We start from the raw sequence: 17,929 nt of genomic DNA on the forward strand, positions 1-17,929 counted from the left end.
AGAGGGGGAGGGGAGGTCATCGCCTCCGCACGTTCGCTCGTTCCGGGGTCTCCAGCCGCAGCTCTTGCTGGTGTCTGTCGCGAGGCCCGGCAAACCCAGCGGGCGGGGTCCCGCTCTCCAGCACAACCCCGGCCTAACCCCTCCCCCGGTCGCCCATTGGTCTGCACGCCCCTCCCCAAGCCTGCGAAGTGCGCGGCGGAGGCGGTGGTCGGTCGCCTCCCTCCGGCCCCGGGCCTGGCTTCGCGGTGGAGGCGGCGCCTCTCCCGCAGGCACAGCCGGCTGGGCGGCGCGCGGCGCTAGCCGAGCGGGTGCAGACGGGGGGCGCCGCGCTCCGGTCCCGGGCGGTGACTGACGGCGGCGGCGGCGGCGGCGGCGGCGGCGGCGGCTCTAGGCGAGCGCGGTCCCCGCGTGCGCGTACGCACACGCCGCCGCGCAGGGACCACGGACACCCGCCGCCGGCCGACACACGGACGCAGAGACCTGGGCTCGGCGCGCGCTTCTCGGCGCACACGCTCCCCATCCCCAGGCGGCGCGGGGCGCGGACTCGCCGCTGTGCGCCTTCCCCGTGGAGTCTGCCCCGGGCCGGCCCGCCGCCCGCAGCCCCGCAGCGAGGCCAGGCTGTGAGCAGGTAAGGGCCGCCCAGGCGCCCCTGCCCCTCCACAGCGTGCCCACCCTCCCCTGATCGGGAACCTTTGCCCCCCGGGGACCGCGGACTCCTTCTTCCAGCTCCGTGATTCCCCCCCAAGCCGCGTCCTCCACCGACGGAGAGCGGGCCAGGGCCAACGCCGGCCAGCCTCCCGATTCCAAAACGAAGCCCCCTCCTACTGCTGCTCCTTTCGTGCGCGACAATCTGACAGCCTCTCCCCCCTCCCCCTCCCCCCAATATCTGGGATAGTACTCGGGGCGAGCGATCCCTGCATCCCCCAGGGGGCCACCTCTCTCCCCTCCCCGTGCCAGAGGGAGGACCAGGGGCTGGGAAGGCACTGCGGCCGGAGGGACCCAGAGGGGACCTGTCTCCCTACTTCCAAGGCAGACGGACGCGCCTACGCGGATCGGGAAGGTGACGCTGGAGGGTCTCTGGGAGCTGGCTACCGCAGTCCTCCCGGGGCTTTAGGGGTGGGCTGGCGATGTGCTGGATGCGTGGGGGACAGGGCCCGCCTAGAATGTCCCCCTATAGTGACACATTTGGGATTGCTCATAAGAGCATCCTCTCTCGGTTTCCCGCGGCGCAGAGGGGCTGGGGTCTTGATGCCTGGGCTTCATTGGTCTCGCAGAAAACGTCCTAAGGGGGCTGTTGGGAGAAAAGCACCGGCCTTCCCGGGCTGCCGTGGGCCAGTCCAAGACCCCTGCCGACTGCCTTAAAGGCACAGGCTCCCGCTGCAGCTGCAGGAGGCGGGGGGCCACATCCTGGGCGGGACATTGGCGGTTTGAGGGGGCCAGAACGGGCGGTGGATGAAGCTAGCCACTCTGGAGGGAACCTGGGCCAGAAGCTGATTGCATTTCACACGGAGCTGGGGAGTGGAGCCTCACCACTGGAAGGAGTTCAGGCCCCCCTTCCGGAAACTGCAGAGGGAGGAGAGGGGTGGTGGGCCCCTTGGAATTCTCCAGACCATTTCTATACTTTCAGCACAGTTAGTCTCCCTGACTTTACTCAGGCCATACGGTGTCCCACAAAACACCCCCCTCCAAAAAAAAAAAAAAAAAAAAAAAAAAGACACAGCATTTAGCTTTTCTAGTGAACAGCCCTGGGGGCGGGGGGCAGATGGTGGCTAGGGAATGGGATGGGGCTACACTAGTCTATGGAGGGCCACTTGCCTTGGGACTGCTGTTGGGTGGAAGCAGACAAGCATCAGGTCAGGCTAGAGGCTTTGGAATGGATGTGAGCTAATGGAGGGGATGAAAAATTGTGAGTTTGGGGGCTGGGCAACAGCAGCACCCAGATTTTTCTCAGGAGGTCCCAGTCTCAGTTTGGTGCTGGCTGCAGGCAGGGTTGGCGGAGCCCCCAGTTCCCAGCTGAATCTGGGGCTCCTGCTCCCCACTGACTGACCTTGGGGAGGGCAATGAGAGGTGCCAGTCTGGACACAAGCTGGAATTGGAACATATGATTAGAGACAGAACACATGGGGGTGGGCCCTTGGTCAAAGCTTCTAACCAATCCATCAACAGGTGTGCGGGCTGACAGAGGATGCAGACCTGGCCCCTTCTTCTCCAGATGGTTCATTGGTGGGTCTGTATCTGGGCCAAGCTACCTCTAGTCTGTTTGTCCCTGTGTGCAATGAGGACAGGAGTCTGTGGAGAGCCTCTCAAGGGACCCTTCCCTACATTCTGAGGACTAATCAGGCTAGAGCGTCCATTAAAGTTCTCTTTTGTGTAAAGTTCAGGCCGTCAGGGGATTGATTGGAGAAATACTTTGGGACACTTTTTTTTTTTTTCATGTGACCACCCCTCCCTGCCAGGCTCCTACTTTGGGACGCTCCCTCAATTTGTGTAAAATAAACAAACACATAAAATAGGTATTTACAGATCAGTATATGCAACTAAGAGGCTAAGAAAGATAAGAGCTAAGGCCACAAGGTGGCTTTCTTCCTGGGGATGTGGCCTCAGATTTAATGTCCCAGGTCTCTAGCCTCGCAGGGACGAAGACTTCATTGACCAAGGGCTGGCTGGCACCGATTAAGTGGAGGACACTTTGTGCTGGCTGCCAGAGGGCAGAACCAAGGTGTGCCAGGCACAGAGCGGGGGCTCAGCTCAGTGCCAGGAAGGCCTCGCTTCCCTGAGAGCCACCCAGCATGGAGCCAACACCTGGGGTGACAGTGGGTTTCCCGTCTGGGGAGGTATGTGAGCAGAGGTCTGATGCCCCAAACAGGGCCGCCTGGGGGGCTCTCCACTCTGGTAGGGCTAGAGGCCCTGGAAACCTTGGCCACTGCTGAACAGAGCAATCCGAGTGCAGAGACCGAACGTGCCTGCCTAGTGGTCCAGCTGCCTGGCAACATACAGGCTTGGAAACTCCTCAGCTGCGACATTTGTACTGAGCCCTGGATGCCGTCAAGAGGCACATGGTGACAGCCACCCCCACAGTGACACACATAGAGGGAGTGACACACTGCCTGGGAGGCATGTAGGTTTCCAAAGACACCTGCCAGAGAGGTGGGGCAGAACATGCAACAGCAGAAAGACATATGGACATTGGGACACACCGTCTCACACAGATCTGGGCACACAGATACCTGGGGACTCAGACATTTGCTCGAGGGAGATCACAAAAACCTTCCTTAATGAAAGTCCAGATGCACGTGGAATGGAGTGGAGAAAAGTGCGTGTGTTGAATGAGACTACATTGAGGATTGGCAAGCTTTTTATGTGAAGGGCTAGATAGTAAATATTTTAGGCTTCACTGGCCATACACCCTGTTGTAGCTGCTTAATTCGTCTGTTGTAGCATAAAGGCAACTAGAGATGATGCGTAAACAAAACAAACGGGCATGGCTGTGTTCTGATAAACTCCGTTTACGAATGCTGGAATTTTTGAATTTCATACAATTTTTATGTGTCATGAAATATGAGTCTTGTAATTTTTTTCTGACCATTTAAAAAAATGGAAAAACCATTCTTGGCTCACTGGCTGTACAAAAATAGGTGACAGGCTGGCTCTGACCTCCTGGAAGTGTTTGCCAACCTCTTGGCTGTAAGGTTAGAGGAGAAAAGGGGTTTAAAAGATTGAAGAAGGAAAGGCTTAGTCCTGGGAGCCCGAGCGGCCCAGGTGGCCTTGGATGCTTCCCTCCACTCTGGCTGGAGCTCCGAGTGCCCATCTGCTTAATGGGTGAGTGCCAAGAGAGGCTCCCTGCCTACCCTCAGCACCCCTGCTCCAGACAGGCCTCCGCTGTGTCCATGTGATAAATCTCCTATGCTGAGGACACCTGGAGACAACATTCATGAAAATGAAATGACATCATGTCACTTCAGCTCACCAGACAGGTCCTGAACCCCCTTACCCATTCACCCTGTGTGTCCAGGTCCATGCCACCTCCACCAGGAGGGAGATGTGAGAGCGCCTGGGCATGCCTCATGTTTCCAACGGGACTTGAAACTCACAGGGAGCAGAATGAGACTTGAAACGGCCCAGGCGGGAGGGAGGGTCTCCTTATCGAGGGCCGGTGGTTCTCAGACAAGGGTGAGATCAGCCCAGGCAGATACAGCCAGGGTGGTGGTGGGAGGTGGGTTTGACCTTGAGGAGTAGCTGGGTGCTCTCATTTCAATGCTGTGGTGCCTTACCTGTCCTCAACATTCCCCCCCCTGACAAATGGGCACTGCCGAGGCTTGACCGAGAAAAAAAAAAAAATCGCTCCTTTGTAGGCTCCTTCAGATTTCCCAGCTTCTGATTTAAGGCTGTGTAGTGACCCAGGTCTTGCCTTTGGTTTCTTCTCATCCCTCTTGTTCCCTTCTGACATTTCCTGCCTGCCATTTTCCCCTGAAGTGGGCCAGGGAGGCTTTCGTCTCCTGTTTTTCCTGTGTCTCTGGATCCTGCCCAGGCCCCCATCACCTCTACCCTGAATCCAGAAAATTGCCTCAGTGTGGGTTTTTCCCCTTCTGCTCAGCTTGCCAGCTTTCTGAGGAGTATTGCTTCACCAGGAAGCTTCTCACTGCGCTCCCCTGCTTATGGCTCTTCTGTGCTCCCACCCTATCCCAGGGACCAAGGCGGCAGGGTCTCCAGCACCTGCAGACTGGCACCAACCTCCCACCCTCTTGTCCACCCCCACCTCCTGACACCTTGCTGAACCCCTCGGCACCCCCAGGTCACCTTCCCAAGCCCACTCACCAGGCACTCGTCAGAGTTCTCTGGGTCCCCACCCTGTATGGGGGCACATGCCGATCAGAGCTGGCCCTCCCTTCCAGGGGCCCATACCCACTCAGGAGGGACTGCTGCTTGACAAGCGTCAGACAGATGGTGAGACGCTCTCAGTCCCTCCGTGCCTGGGAGGGGCTCACTAGACTGTCAACAAACAGGGCTCTACTCCTGGCTTCCCTTCCCCTCCCTTTCCAGCCTCTCCCTCCATACCTCCCACCGCCTTCCAGGATGCCCTTCCTGCTGTACACACTCTTTCCCCTTCTTCTATCTTCTGCTTCCTCCTCCCCCTCTCCTCCTCTCTTGCTGTTGTTTGGTGGAGGGGGTCGGGGCTCCCTCTGGCAGAGAACTCCCAGGACCCCCCTCCAGGACAGGAGATGTGCCTGGACTAGTCAGTGTGGAAAGGCTTTGCAACATGACCTTGGGAGAGTCTCCTGGTTTCTTAGGGCCTCAAACCCTCACAAGTGAAATGTGATAACATTACCAAGGTGCACATGTGTTCCAGCCTAGCCCTTCCCTGCCCTGAGCCCAGGTTTCTCATGTGTAAAATGAAGGGTGTGGGTGGCACCATGGGGGCCCTTCTAGGGACCTGCGTTCCGTCACCTACTGTGCACAGGACCCCAGTGGCCAGGTTCTGAAAGGGGAAGGTTTGAATACCCAGAGGAGCATCAGCATTAACAATTTATCATGCGATTGCCAGGCTGCCCCTTACCCAGGCATTGGGTTCTGTTCTTCATCAGCTCTGCCCCTACCGAGGAGGAAGAGGTTCTAGAGTTTCCCTGTTCCTTCCCAGAAGCAAGTGTAGTTCCCTCCCTTTGAGGGGTGAGCTTGGCAGGGGTTGGGGGGGGGTAATGTTTATCTTTCAGTCTTCCCTCCCTGGTTTCCTGCACTGGGAGGGAGAGAAGGAACTAGGGGGGGCAGGTTCATTAATAAAGGGAGTATGTGGCGAGCAAGGCTCTCGTGGATCATCTGTCTTAGGTCAGGCTTGGCACTGCAGGGTGACAGGGAGGGATGCTGAGTGGCTAGAGGAGTTCAATCGGGGATAGCCCAGATGGCCCCAGCCCCATGAGGGCAGGAGGACCTAGATCTGTGTGGCCTAATGGAAGGTGAGGTGCTGCCCTCCCACTGTGGGAGCATCCGTAAGGCAAAGCTGGCCCAGAAGAACAGGGTGGAAAGACATCAGAGCTTTCCCCTGAAGGCCCTGGACCAGCCGCTGGAGAGAGGTGAGCACCCCATCCTGGGGGCTGGGCCATCCTCAGCCGGAGGGCAGCAGAAAGCATCCTGTAGGTGTGGGGCAGGGAGGGATGGCTAGAGGGTCTCTGAGTCCCCTCCCATTCCATGCAGAAAGTTGGGAGCCTGGTGAGTCACCGCTGGCTCCGGTGTGCTGACTGATGACGCTGTCTTCCTGTGTGCTTGGCACAGCGGCTCACCGGAGGACACGGCTGCTCTTGTCTGTTCCCGCTGCCATCAGTCACTGGGCTGATGGGGCCTGAGGAGGGCCTCCCCAGTATGGAAGGGCGAGCGGACTCCCCGCTAGACCAGGTATCTGTCACACACCCATTCTTGTCAGACAGGACTCCAGTAGTCTCTGCTGTGCGAACTTGGGAAGTATCTCCCCCTCTCTGGTCTCAGTCTCCCCACAGGTAACTCAGTAGTAATAATGGAAGGTGGCCTTGAAAGCCCATATCAGGTGTGAAATGCTGTGTCTATAATTCACTCTTCCTAAGGAAGGTGGTTCAGATATAGAAATATGGGCAAGGGGTAGCAGAAGTTCTGATAAGTCCCCAAAGGTGTCAGAGGGATCACTAGTAACATACAGATGAGTTCTGAGCTGATCTTTCTCTTGCCAAAGGCAAAAAGTAGCAGGAGTGTAGGGAAGGCGTGCACAAGCTATGGGGCCAGGTTGCTTGGGTTCCCTTCCCAGCTCTACCACCTATTTGCTGTGTGACCTTGGAGAAGTTACTTAGCCTCTCTGTGCCTTAGTCATCTCAGCTATAGAATGAGGATAATGCTAGTGACTACCTCAGAGGTTTGAGCAGGTGAAAGGAGTTAATGCAAATGTATCACTTGGAAGAGTGCCTGGCACATACTGAGTGTTTAATAAATGTTAATCATTAGCAAATAAAGGTGCAGCAGTCTGGCCATTCCCGTTTGGAATGTCACACAGGGCTATGGGGATAGAGGTGATACCAAGAGGTGCAAAAACTTGGACACAGGTAGTAAGAAATTTAATAATGGTTAACGCGGGTATAGCCCTCACTGGAACCAGGCTATGCTATATACTCTGTGGTTTACTTACATGAATCTAGTGGTATCGCAGAGTAATAGCTCTGAGGTAGGTATTATGATTATTTCTATTTTGCAGTCAAACTGAGGCACAGCAAAACTGGCTCGCTTGAAGTCCTAAGGCTAAAACCTCTAGCAAAATGGTTCCCAAGTCCACCACAATAAATGCCAGGGAGTAGAGTTGAATTGTTCTCAGATCAGTTGTAAAAGCCAGTGGCCCCAGCAGAGCCCGGACCCAGGAAAGTGAACCTGGGAATATCAGTGACCAGGTTATCCTGAGTCCGCCATGTGGCTGGGCCAAAAGAGCCCAGTGTGCATGCTCAGGGAGGGGAGAGTCCAATCCCAGACCACAGTGGCCAGGCCTGACTTTGTCCTGTGTGAAGGTCACTGGCAGGTTGGAGGAGTGCAGAGGAGGGAGGCAGCCAGGACGAGGGGGAAGAGGAGCAGCTGACAGGGCTGCAGGTGGCAGACCCAAGGGACGCGTGTCAGAGGGCAGGGGAACCGTGCATGTGGCCCACAAGAGGAGCGGGTTTGGGGCAGGTGGCCAACAGCTGGAGACTCTGAGCGCCGCCCAGCGAGGGTGGTGCAGGTGGGTGTCAGGGTATGGATGGGGGGAGGGCAGGAGTGCCAGGAGGGGCTGAGGAGACCTTCGTCTTGCAAAGGCTGGAGGAGGTGATCCCTGAGGTCTCCAGCTGAGGTGAGGGAATGGGAAGATCAAGGCCTGGGAGCTCCCACCCTCTCTCTCACTGGTGAGTCCAGTTGGGCAAGGGGCGGACTGTAGTGGGTCGGAGGGGGAGGGAGAGTGAATAAGAGAGTGGATCTTAGGAGTTCTCGTCACAAGAAAAATAAATGTTGTAACTGTGTGGTGACGATGATAACTAGACTTATTGTGGTGATCATTTCATAATATGTGCAAATCTTGAATCGTTACGTTGTGCACCTGGAATTACTATAACGTTATATGCCAGTTATGTATCTCAATAAAAAAAAAGAGGGCAACAGTGGGAATCGGGAAGACTGGTCGAGTCCCAGATGAGGCCTTGTGTTTGAGAAGACCCCAGCCCCTCCACCCTGCGTCACTGGGCTGCTTCACATCATCGCCTAAGCAGCCTGGTGACAAAGCAGAGCTGGGGGATGGTTGGGCTGGGGCCTCTGCTCCAGCTTGTTTTTAATTCAGCGCAGCTGTGGCCGAGGAAGGAGCTGGCCTGTGGAGAGCAGGCGTGAGCATCCTGCAAGTCTGGCGTCCCCGGGCGAGCGCGTGAGCGTGCGCATGTTTGTGCGTGTGTGCCCGTGCCTGAATCCAGACATTTCTGACTGCCTCTGTACATCTGGATGCCTTTGCAGAATCAGTGTGTGCATTGGGGCACAGATCAAGAATCTGATAAACACGCGTGAATCTCTGCGATGCTGTGTGGTCACATCTGTGCGTACCTTTGTTCTGCATTCTGAATGTGCCTCTGCATTTCTGTGAAGGAGTGTGTGAATGCGCGTGGAGTTGTCTGGCAGTCCCTGAAGGAGCTTCCACCTTTGTGTATTCCACACGTGGCGGTGTACTGATGCCTCCAGTGGGTACCCTGGGGATAAACATCTCTCTTTGTCTCTGTGGGGTTGACAGGTGTTTATGCTCTTCTCTGTGAACCTGTGTGTGTGTGTGTGTGTGTGTATGAGAGAGAGAGGGAGAGAGAGAGAGAGAGGAGATAATCAGAAATCAGCCTGCTCTCAAACATGAACTCATTCTCTGCTTGCCTGCTACCACCCACTTGCCCCTAGAGCAAGCAGAGCCGTGGAAGCTGTCTGCTCTTCCGGACCAGCTCTCTTCGTTCTAATAAAGGTCAAAACAGGGCCTTTAAAATCCTACTCTACGTGAGAGTTACCTGGACAGCTGTAAACAACATTGATGTCGGAGCCCCGGCCCCAGAGAGACTGACTCAGTTGGCTCGGGGGTATTTTTTTTTTTTAAGTTTATTTATTTATTTTGAAGGAGACAGAGACAGCACGGGCAGGGGAGGGGCAGAGAGAGAGGGAGAGGGAGAGAATCCCAAGCAGGCTACGCACTGCCAGCACAGAGCCTGACGCAGGGCTCGATCCCATGAACTGTGAGATCATGACCTGAGCCAAAACCAAAACTCAGATGCTCAACTGACTGAGCCACCTAGGCGCCCCAGGCCAGGGGTAGTTTTAAATGTTCCTCAATGGTCCTGATGGGCATGCCGGTTGAATGTGAGCATGCCTTCGGACCAGGGTCGGGGATCGGGGAGCAGGAAGCAAGTGTCCGCCTGTGGGAGCCCCATCCTGAAGGAAGCTGGTGGTGCCTTTGCCGTCTCAGGGTGTCGCTGACAGCAGGGAGCTCTCTGCTTTCACTTCTGAGTGCTCTTGCCCGCTGTCTTCCTCCAGGAACGTCGCTCTGTGCCCCAGGGCAGAGGCCTCCCCCAAGAGGGCTGAAGCAGCAGCTAGCTCATGTTTGTGGTGGCGCCTTGCTGGGAGTATAGGAGAGGTGGCCCCTGAGGAAGGAGCACTACGTCCACGTGGCGACACGGGCTGTATATTCACTTCCCTTCTCTGGCTCTTGTCTGGGTCCTGCTGGCCACGAGGAACCTGAGGTGAGGAGTCACCTTCCTCTTGGCTAAGAAAGCTGAGACCCACAGAAGCACGTGGTCTAGATGATGGCTGGATGCTGGAGGCTGAGGCTGCTGGCCCCCCGCCAGAATGGCTGATGCAGGGGCCGGGGCTACCTGGCATTGCCCGGGGTGGAGGCCCACCTGCCTTCACATCTCACCAGCCTTCCAGCCTGTCTGACACTGTCCTCGGTGCGGAAGAGGCAGCTCAGATCTCAGAGGCTTTCTGCCTTACGGTGGCTTCTCTGAGCCCTCCGCTGGCCGAGAGAGGGACAGCCTACAGCATGTGCTGAGGGGCAGGGGGCCAGGCATCCCTCTGTTCCAGCCAGGTGGGCAGGAGTGTCGGCTCCTGTTTCAGCAGACAGGGCTGTAGGCTCCCACGGATGATGCAGGTGCCCGAGCCCTCTGGGGACCACCAGTGCCAGGTCATTGCCAGAAGCAGCCCGTGGTCACCAGAGGTGTGGAGGGCCCTGGGAGTGGGTGCAGAAATTAAAGCCTACGAGTCCAGCACAGCTGGTGCCCCGGGACGCCTGGGGATGATGGGATCAGCGCTTCCCCAGCCTGCCCAGTCCTTCCTGGCCCGCGAGGGAGAGCCTGCACCAGCACCTTCAGGGCCCCCGGGGCCTCTCAGAGCATATCTTGGGGATACCCAAGGCCTCCCTCAACATCTCTGAGTGGGCCCTGAGTAGGTCGAGCAAGAGGCGGGCAAGACAGGGCCGCCTTTTGTTGCACATTCCTGTGGCTCATTTTCTTTCTCCTTTGTGGGTACTTGCTTGTCACCAGATTGCGCTTGGAGAGGCCAGCAGAGAAGGAGGATGCGTGGGTGCGCAGAGGGCCAGGGGCACAAAGGAACCGGGGTAACAGCAGCTCTGCCCACTGTGGGGGGGGGTGTACGCAGTGACTAAGGACACAGCCCCCACGGGTCTCTGAACCAGGCACCTATGGGTTAGTGGTGGCCCTGACACAGGCCTATGGAATTGTTTTATTAATAATTTAATAGTAATAAAAATAACAATGTTTAAATTACTGTGTAGTATTCCATTGCATGGCTACTGGGACCTATTAACAGTGCCTGCTTGATGAATGCTTTGTTGCTTCGTTTTTTGCTGTTGATGCTATTTTAAGCCATGCTGCAGTGAATACTGTTGCATGTGCTTTTTTTTTTTTGGGCAAGTGTAAATATTTCTCAACAGATACCCAGATGCGGAATTGCAAGGTTGAAAGGAATATGCGTTTACGATTGATTTGAGAAGCAGACCAGGCTCTTCCCCTGGGAATGTGCCAGGGCTCCCATGCCCTCCGTACTCGACTCCCTGTACCCTGTCTGGTGCCCACCAGCAGCCCCAGTCCTCTAGAGCACCCGCCCCCCCCCCCCCCCCCCCCCCCCGCCCTTGGAGCATGCTTTTCAGCACTCACTTGGTTTTGTATGTCGCGGTGGCAGAGGCTTTATCCTGGAGGTCAGGTGGGCTGAGGCAGGGTGAAAGGAGGTTCTGTTTGCTAGCGGGCCAGGCTCGGCACCTGGAACACAGTGACCCTCTGTGGCGAGAAGTTCTTTCTCACGTAGCAGTCCAGCGCTAGGTAGGCCTTCCAGGCTTGTAGGGTCCAGCACTGGGAAAGGGCGAAGGCACAGAAGCAGAGAGCTCGTGCTGCATTATGGACAGGTGGTACAGAGGTCACACGTGGCCCTGCCAGCTGTATTCCGTAGGTGGGAGCTTCACCGCATGCCTGCACCTGAGAGCAAGAGGGACCAAGAAATGTCCCTGCTGGGTGGGCACACATGTGCCAGCTAAAACTCTGTCTCAGTGGAGGGAGATAGGGGGAGACAGTCGTCCCCTGCAGAGGGGAAAGCCATCCAGACCATTCTGGTAGTCTGATGGGGGCCTGAGCCGGTATGTTCCCACTGCATCCCCAGAGCCTAGCACTGAGTAGGAGCCCAGCAGGTGTTTGTTTGATAGAAGAATAAAGAATGCATGGACAAAGGCGGGGGGTGGGTTACCCTTGGAGACTGAGAGCCTTGCTACAGGTAAGGGGGGGTGTCAAGAAGAAGGGCTGTCCCTGCCCCTCCTCTGCCACTGGACCCACGGGACTCATGCCTTCCTTTCTCTCTAGCCTGTAGACACCTTGGGGCTGCCCAGCGCTGCTCTGAGTGGGAGGTGAGCAGTGCTGGCCTGAGCCTCCTTCCGGATTGAGAAGCGTCATGGCCAGCATCTTGCAGGCCTCTCTGGCTGCCTTCCTCCTGCTGCCTGTGGTAAGAGCCCAGGACCCTCCCCTCTGTGATCATTTGGAGCCCCAGGCTCATCTGAACCCTCATCCCAGAGAAGAAGCTGAATATTTTGTATGCCCTTAGCCAAGCTCAGTTCACCTGGCTGGTATCTCTGCCTGAACCCCCACTGGGCCATTCAGTGCCTTTGTGTGAATTACAAAGGGTGCCCCTTCCTCAAGACCCTGTACTCATTTGGCCAGAAATTGTGACAGAATTTATAAATCTATTATGTTGATGACATGTGTGGCAACCTTTAGAGTTGTGCAGTATACAACCTGCTTGACTGTATGCAGGGACCCTAGTCACAGCGGCAGAAAGTATTTTGATCCCAGTCCCCAGCCCATGAGTCTCTGCTAGGTTAGAGCTCAGAAGCCTGCTCTTTGCTCATGCCTCTTCCTGAACACGGGAAGGGTCAGGGAGGAGGGTTCCTAGGCATTGGCTTCTGCCTCTCAACCTGGGAATTTAGACCAGCAGTGGATGCGCTGTTTTCGGAGCCCTGGATGCCAGTCCTGCCTCTTTCCTGCCTTACTGCGTGACCACGGAGAAGCTTGCCCCTCTCCCTGGAAGCCTGCACATCTGTGAATAGTCAAGACTAGACTGGATCCCTCAACATGTCTTGTGCCTGCCTCCGTATTTGCAGACATCCCTTTGAAGAACCATCCCTGCCCCAGAGTTTTAAGTTAAAGTGATAGCATTAGAACACAGCTGTCATGATAGTAATGCATGGGCTTTGAAGTTACTTGGTCCTATGCTTAAATGTAGTACCTGCCGCTAGCTGGCTGTGTGACCTTGGGCAGGAACTTTTTAATATTCTGAGTCTTGGTTTCTGCTTTTGTAAAATGTGGGCAGGACTAAATGAGAGCAGCTAGTAGGTCCCGCTGAATGCAACCACTGCTCCCTTGCCTGCCACCCCCGGGAGTGCACCTCCTTTCTGAGTCCCCAGAGGAGAGAGAGGATGAGCTTTCTAAGCCCCTTCTGTGTCCCACCCCCTACTTGCTTCCCTAAGGTACACCAATAGCCTCATGGTCTCTGGAGCCAGACTGCTCTAGGTTCAGATCCTTGCTGTATGGTCTACTAAGCTGTGTGACTTCGAAAAAGTTACTTAATGTCTCTGTGCTTAGATTCACATCTGTCAAATGGAGAATGATGAAAATAGTACCTACTCTGTAGTGTTCTTGAGGTGTACATGCATATGACAGAATAACACATGTGCATAATATAGTGTTATATATGTGTTTGCTAATATTATTATAACACGTGGAAACTGAGACCCAGGGTGGGGTGGAGTCCACTGAAGGCCACACATTGAATTGGTGAAGAAGAGCCTCAAGGAATCTGTGGTAAAGTGGAGTCCGGGGCCCCTGCTGGCCTGGAAATCTCTCTGGCACTATTCCTGCTTCTGCTCCCCATCCCTCACACACTGCCCCTGGGGCTTAGGTAACAGGGCTCGTACATGAACCTCCCGGCTCGCTCCTACCGTCCATCCCATGTGTCCCTCACAGGTCACTGCCATGCACTCTGACTGCATCTTCAAGAAGGAGCAAGCCATGTGCCTGGAGAAGATCCAGAGGGTGAACGACCTGATGGGCTTGAATGACTCCTTCCCAGGTGAGTAGGGTGGTGAGGAAGGCCTGGCGTCCCCAGCGTATCCAGCCCAACCTTTGGAAACTGGCGTCCCAGCCTCTGGCCATTTTGTAGAGAATTGTGGAAGGTTCAGGTACCTGGGTCCTTCTGAAAACCCTTCGGGGCGAGGAGTCCTGGATCTGCTCTGGGCAGGACCCTCAGGTTTCCCTCCTCGGGGACAGCCTGCCCTGGATGTCTCATTCTGGAGGAGGCTGTTCTGGGTGGCTGGCTGTGGCCACTTCTTTCCCATGGGGGCTGGTGTCTGAGCTGGGAAGCTGCCGTTAGAGAGCTCATTAGCAAGCAGCCCGGGCCTGGTGGCAGCAGGGACACAGCTGTTGCCAGTGGCCGAGCCAGAGAGCACCTGGGCAGCCCAGGGCAGGCAATGTGGGGTCATTTCCCTCTTCCTCTGCTCACTCCATCAGAAGCCAGAGAACAAGGCTGCAGGAGGAACCCCACTCCTGGCTGCAGTCCTTCTCCTGGGGCTGCCGTTAGCATTGTGGCGGGGCGGGGGTGGGGGGGTTGGGTACTGCTTTCTGGTGCTGGATGGGGCTGTGCGCTGCGGGATGCTTAGCAGCCAGAGCTCTCTCCGTTAGATGCCAGTGACAACCCAAAATCCCTTCCACCTTTTCCAAGTGTCCTGAGGGCGTGGCATGACCCCTGGCTGAGAACCAGGGGTCTGTGTAACCCTCCCTTCCCGACTCCCCATTGCAGATGGGACACTGAGGCCCATGGGGCCGAGGCACCCTCAGCTTCCTGAGTCCCAGTGGGGCCAGGAAGAGGGTCTGTGTGGGAGCTTGGGGATTTGGGGGTGGGGGCATCCCTGGAGGTCTTGCCGGCCTCACTTGCACCTCACTTGCTGGAGGCTGGGCTCTCTGCCCAGACTAGAGGGCTCCACTTTTCCCTCTGGATCCTCCCCATTTATGAGGAGCTCTTCTGAGCACCATCTGTTTAAATACTTGATTAATCGGCAGCCCAGTTAAATGTAACGGTCCCTCTGGGCTGAGCTCCCTGTACAGTCAGTGAACATTAACTGGTAATGAAGCTGCTCCTGGCCATGCTGGCCTTTCCCTCCGGGCCGGGCTCTGGCTTAGCCCTAACCAAGGCCGAAAGTGGATTCTAGGCCCCGCCATCCAGGGAGGCTGAAGCAGGGGGCCCAGATGGGCACAACAGTTGCAGTAAACCAAATGAATATCTGGTCCAAGCCTTTAGTCCAGGAGATGGGAGGCGGGGAGCCCTGGGGGCAGGGACTCTTTAGACCACACAGGGGTGGGAGTGGGTATCAGGCTGAGGTGCCCTGCTTCCCAGCCCAGGGCAGGTCTCAGATACACTTGGGGTTGAACAATGAGAAGCATCCAGGAGGGAAGAGTAGAGGTGGAGGTGGGGTGGGGTGCAGGTTAATTGTACAGCAATTTGGGGAGCTCTGGGTTAGGAAAGGACATGAAGGCCTGCCCACAGGGGTGTTCTTGAAGAAGCATGCGTGAGACAGATGTAGTGATGGACTCCCTCCCCAGGGGGAGTGGGGGGAGGGGGTCTCGCTGTCCCCCACACAGTGATGCTCAGAAGAGGGGGAAAGGAGTTCTCTGGGGAAGATAGGGAAGGATTTATGGAAAAGGGGGTATTTAAACCAGATTCTTGGTTCTCAAACCTTGCTGCACATCAGAATCACCAGGAGCTTTTAGAAAAATGTACCCAAGCCACAATCCAAACCAATTAAATCAGAACCACAGCTCATTATAGTCATGATTTTTAAAGGCTCCTCAGGTGATTCCTGAGGTTGAAACCCGTAAGCTAGGCTTAGGGAGGAGCAGACAGGTGATGGCAGGTGAAAGCCCAGGGATGGATGAGTGGCAAGAACATTCTAGGCTGAGGGGACCCCAGCAGCAAGAGGAGGGGGAGGGGAATTGGTAACTTCCTGTATCTGGAACCCTGAATTGTAGGGGTGGGCTACAGAGAGGGGGTGGCTGGGGGTGGGCTACAGAGAGGGTCTGGCTGAGAGTCCTAGGGGCCCTGTGAGTCAGGACCCACCACAGGTCACCCTCAAAACTGGACTTGGGTGAGGGACCCCATGTCTGTGGAAGAAATTCACTCATCCACCCACACACTCATTCATTGACTCATTCATTCATTCCTTCACTTGCTCATTCATTTGTTTATTCATTCATTCATTCATTCACTCACTCATTCATTCACTCACCCATTCTCTTATTCAGGCAGTTACTCATTTGCTCACTTATTTGCTTACTCACTCATTCATTCACTTATTTGTTCACTCATTCATTCACTCATTCATTCACTCATTCACTCACTCATTCATTCACTCATTCACTCACTTGTTCACTCTCAGTCACTCTCGTTTATTTCATTCACCCACTCATTCACTCACTCATTCTTTCAACTCACATGATAAGCTGAAACCTTATTAAGCAAAGTCAAAAGGCAGCCAACAGGTGGAAAAGAAAAGGAGGCTGAGGGCCCAGCTGGACCACCATCTCTGTGGCCCTTTCTTTCTCTGTGGCTTAGAACATTCTCTATTAAAACGTGGGAGTGGGATGGATCATGTTAATAGTCAATACTTATATAGACTTACCCTGTGTTGGTCACTGTGCTAGTGCTTTTCTTCTCCCTCTGCAGCAGCTGAGGAGGTAGGGCCTATTATTACCCCTATTTTATAGATGAGAAAACTGAGGCACAAGGAGGTTTTATACCTTGCTTAGAGACAGTTCAATAAGATGCAGAAGTGAAACTTGTATCCAGGCATTCTGTGCCCTCAACCACTGGGATACACTGCCTCGGAAGAAGGATAGGATACCCTGAGGCCTTAGCCCCCATCACCAGCCAAGTGACCTTGTGAAGGGCACTTAACACCTTCATTTTTCGGTCTGCAAAATGGAGGAGAAAATAATACCTATCAAATAAGATTATTGCATTTAGTGCCAATCGTGGAAAGTGCTAAGGGTGACATGTGACATTTGCTGAGTACTCGGCAGAGATGTATGTTATAGTTACTTAGAGTTGTCATCTTACAGTGTGGACTGCCTCTAGGGTGTCCCTCCCATCTTCTGCTAGATCTGAGTTCTGGGGAAGTGTGGAAGTCTCTGCAGGAAACAGGGCAGTGCATTTTGGAACAATCTGGAAAGGTTTTCTCGAAGACCAGAGGAGGGGCTGGGAACCAGATCCAGGCTGCAGAAGGCCGATGGAGAAGCATGGGAAGGGGAGAGAGACCTCCAGGTGGGGGATGACCCGATAAAGGTAGGAAGGGAACAGTGAGTAGGGTGGGTGGGGACCGTAACAGCTGGCACTTAAATACCAGGGGCAGCTTCTGAATCTTCCCGCGCACATCGTTGCATGGTGTAGCTCACGTAACCTCAGCCACCCATGGGCTGGGCAGAGTTTTCCCTCCCATTTTACAGCTGAGGCTCCACAGACTCACAGAAGTGAGCTTGTTAGCCCGTTACCTGGTAAGTCCCGCAGCCAGGGAAGGAGGGGCCGGCGTGTGCCTTTGGTAGTTCTGGAGTCCTTGCTCTTAACCTCTACATTGTTCTGTGGCTCAGAAGAGGTGCGGAACCACACCCTCCTGCCTTGTGCAGTGAAATATCACTTGGCAAGAGGAAGTTGCGATGAGGCTGGAGAGAGAGGTAGGTGAGGAGGGCCTTCAACGTGCCCCCAGAGGCCTGTACTTCCCTTGGCTACAAAAAGGCTAAAGGGCATTTGTGTTTCTAGGGGGCCAGGATAGCATGAGGCCTCAGCTTCCAGTGACCCGCTTGGCCGGGTTGCCCAGGCCCCAGCGCCAGTGCCGTGGAAGGAGAGACCCAGGAGTGTCCAGCCCGGTTCACTGCAGGCCCGTGGTCAGCAGGGGTTTTCCCCTACAAGCTGAGGTTGGAAGAACCCCTCCTCAGGGGGCTTCAGAGCATGTGGCCTCTGGGCATCTTTCTAGTGTCGAAGTTCTGGGAGAGCACCGGTCTTGCTGTCAGCAGACAGGGGAGAGTTTGCTAGCCCCTTCATTTCCCCAGCGTGTTCCATTTGAGCCTCAGGTCCTTGCGGCATCCTTGTTGTTGTGCAGCCGAGCCAGGCTGCTGGACCTTCCGATTCAGCCTGCTTGTGAAATACAGGCAGCAGTTCGTCTCTGTGCTGTGTGCAGTGCGTTAGAAACCCCGGGGGCACTTAAAGATGCTGCTATCCAGGCCCTTCCCGGGCCCATGTGATCAGCATTTGGGGGCAGGGCGGGGGAGGGAGGTTATTAAAAGTATGTGTTAAAAGCCTTCAGATGATTCTACAGGATATCTAAGTTTGAGAACCATTG

General features: G+C 55.3%; 1 protein-coding gene across 6 annotated transcripts in view; it reads left to right on the forward strand.

The window, feature by feature from the left end:
* Positions 1–316: 316 nt before the first annotated feature.
* ADCYAP1R1 (ADCYAP receptor type I) overlaps positions 317–17,929 on the forward strand; it is a 59,280-nt gene continuing 41,667 nt past the window's right edge. For 2 of the 6 annotated variants that reach the window (XM_045495228.1, XM_045495229.1), the window contains exons 1-3: positions 317–628; positions 11,853–11,991; positions 13,509–13,614. In XM_045495228.1, the coding sequence (XP_045351184.1) occupies positions 11,941–11,991; positions 13,509–13,614 (157 nt within the window). In that variant the 5' untranslated portion in view covers positions 317–628; positions 11,853–11,940. The remainder of the gene's footprint in view (positions 629–11,852; positions 11,992–13,508; positions 13,615–17,929) is intronic. The other 4 variants (XM_045495231.1, XM_045495232.1, XM_045495234.1 and 1 more) reach the window with 4 other exon arrangements.

This window comes from Leopardus geoffroyi, chromosome A2 (genome assembly GCF_018350155.1).
Source record: "Leopardus geoffroyi isolate Oge1 chromosome A2, O.geoffroyi_Oge1_pat1.0, whole genome shotgun sequence".
NCBI classification, from domain to species: domain Eukaryota; kingdom Metazoa; phylum Chordata; class Mammalia; order Carnivora; family Felidae; genus Leopardus; species Leopardus geoffroyi.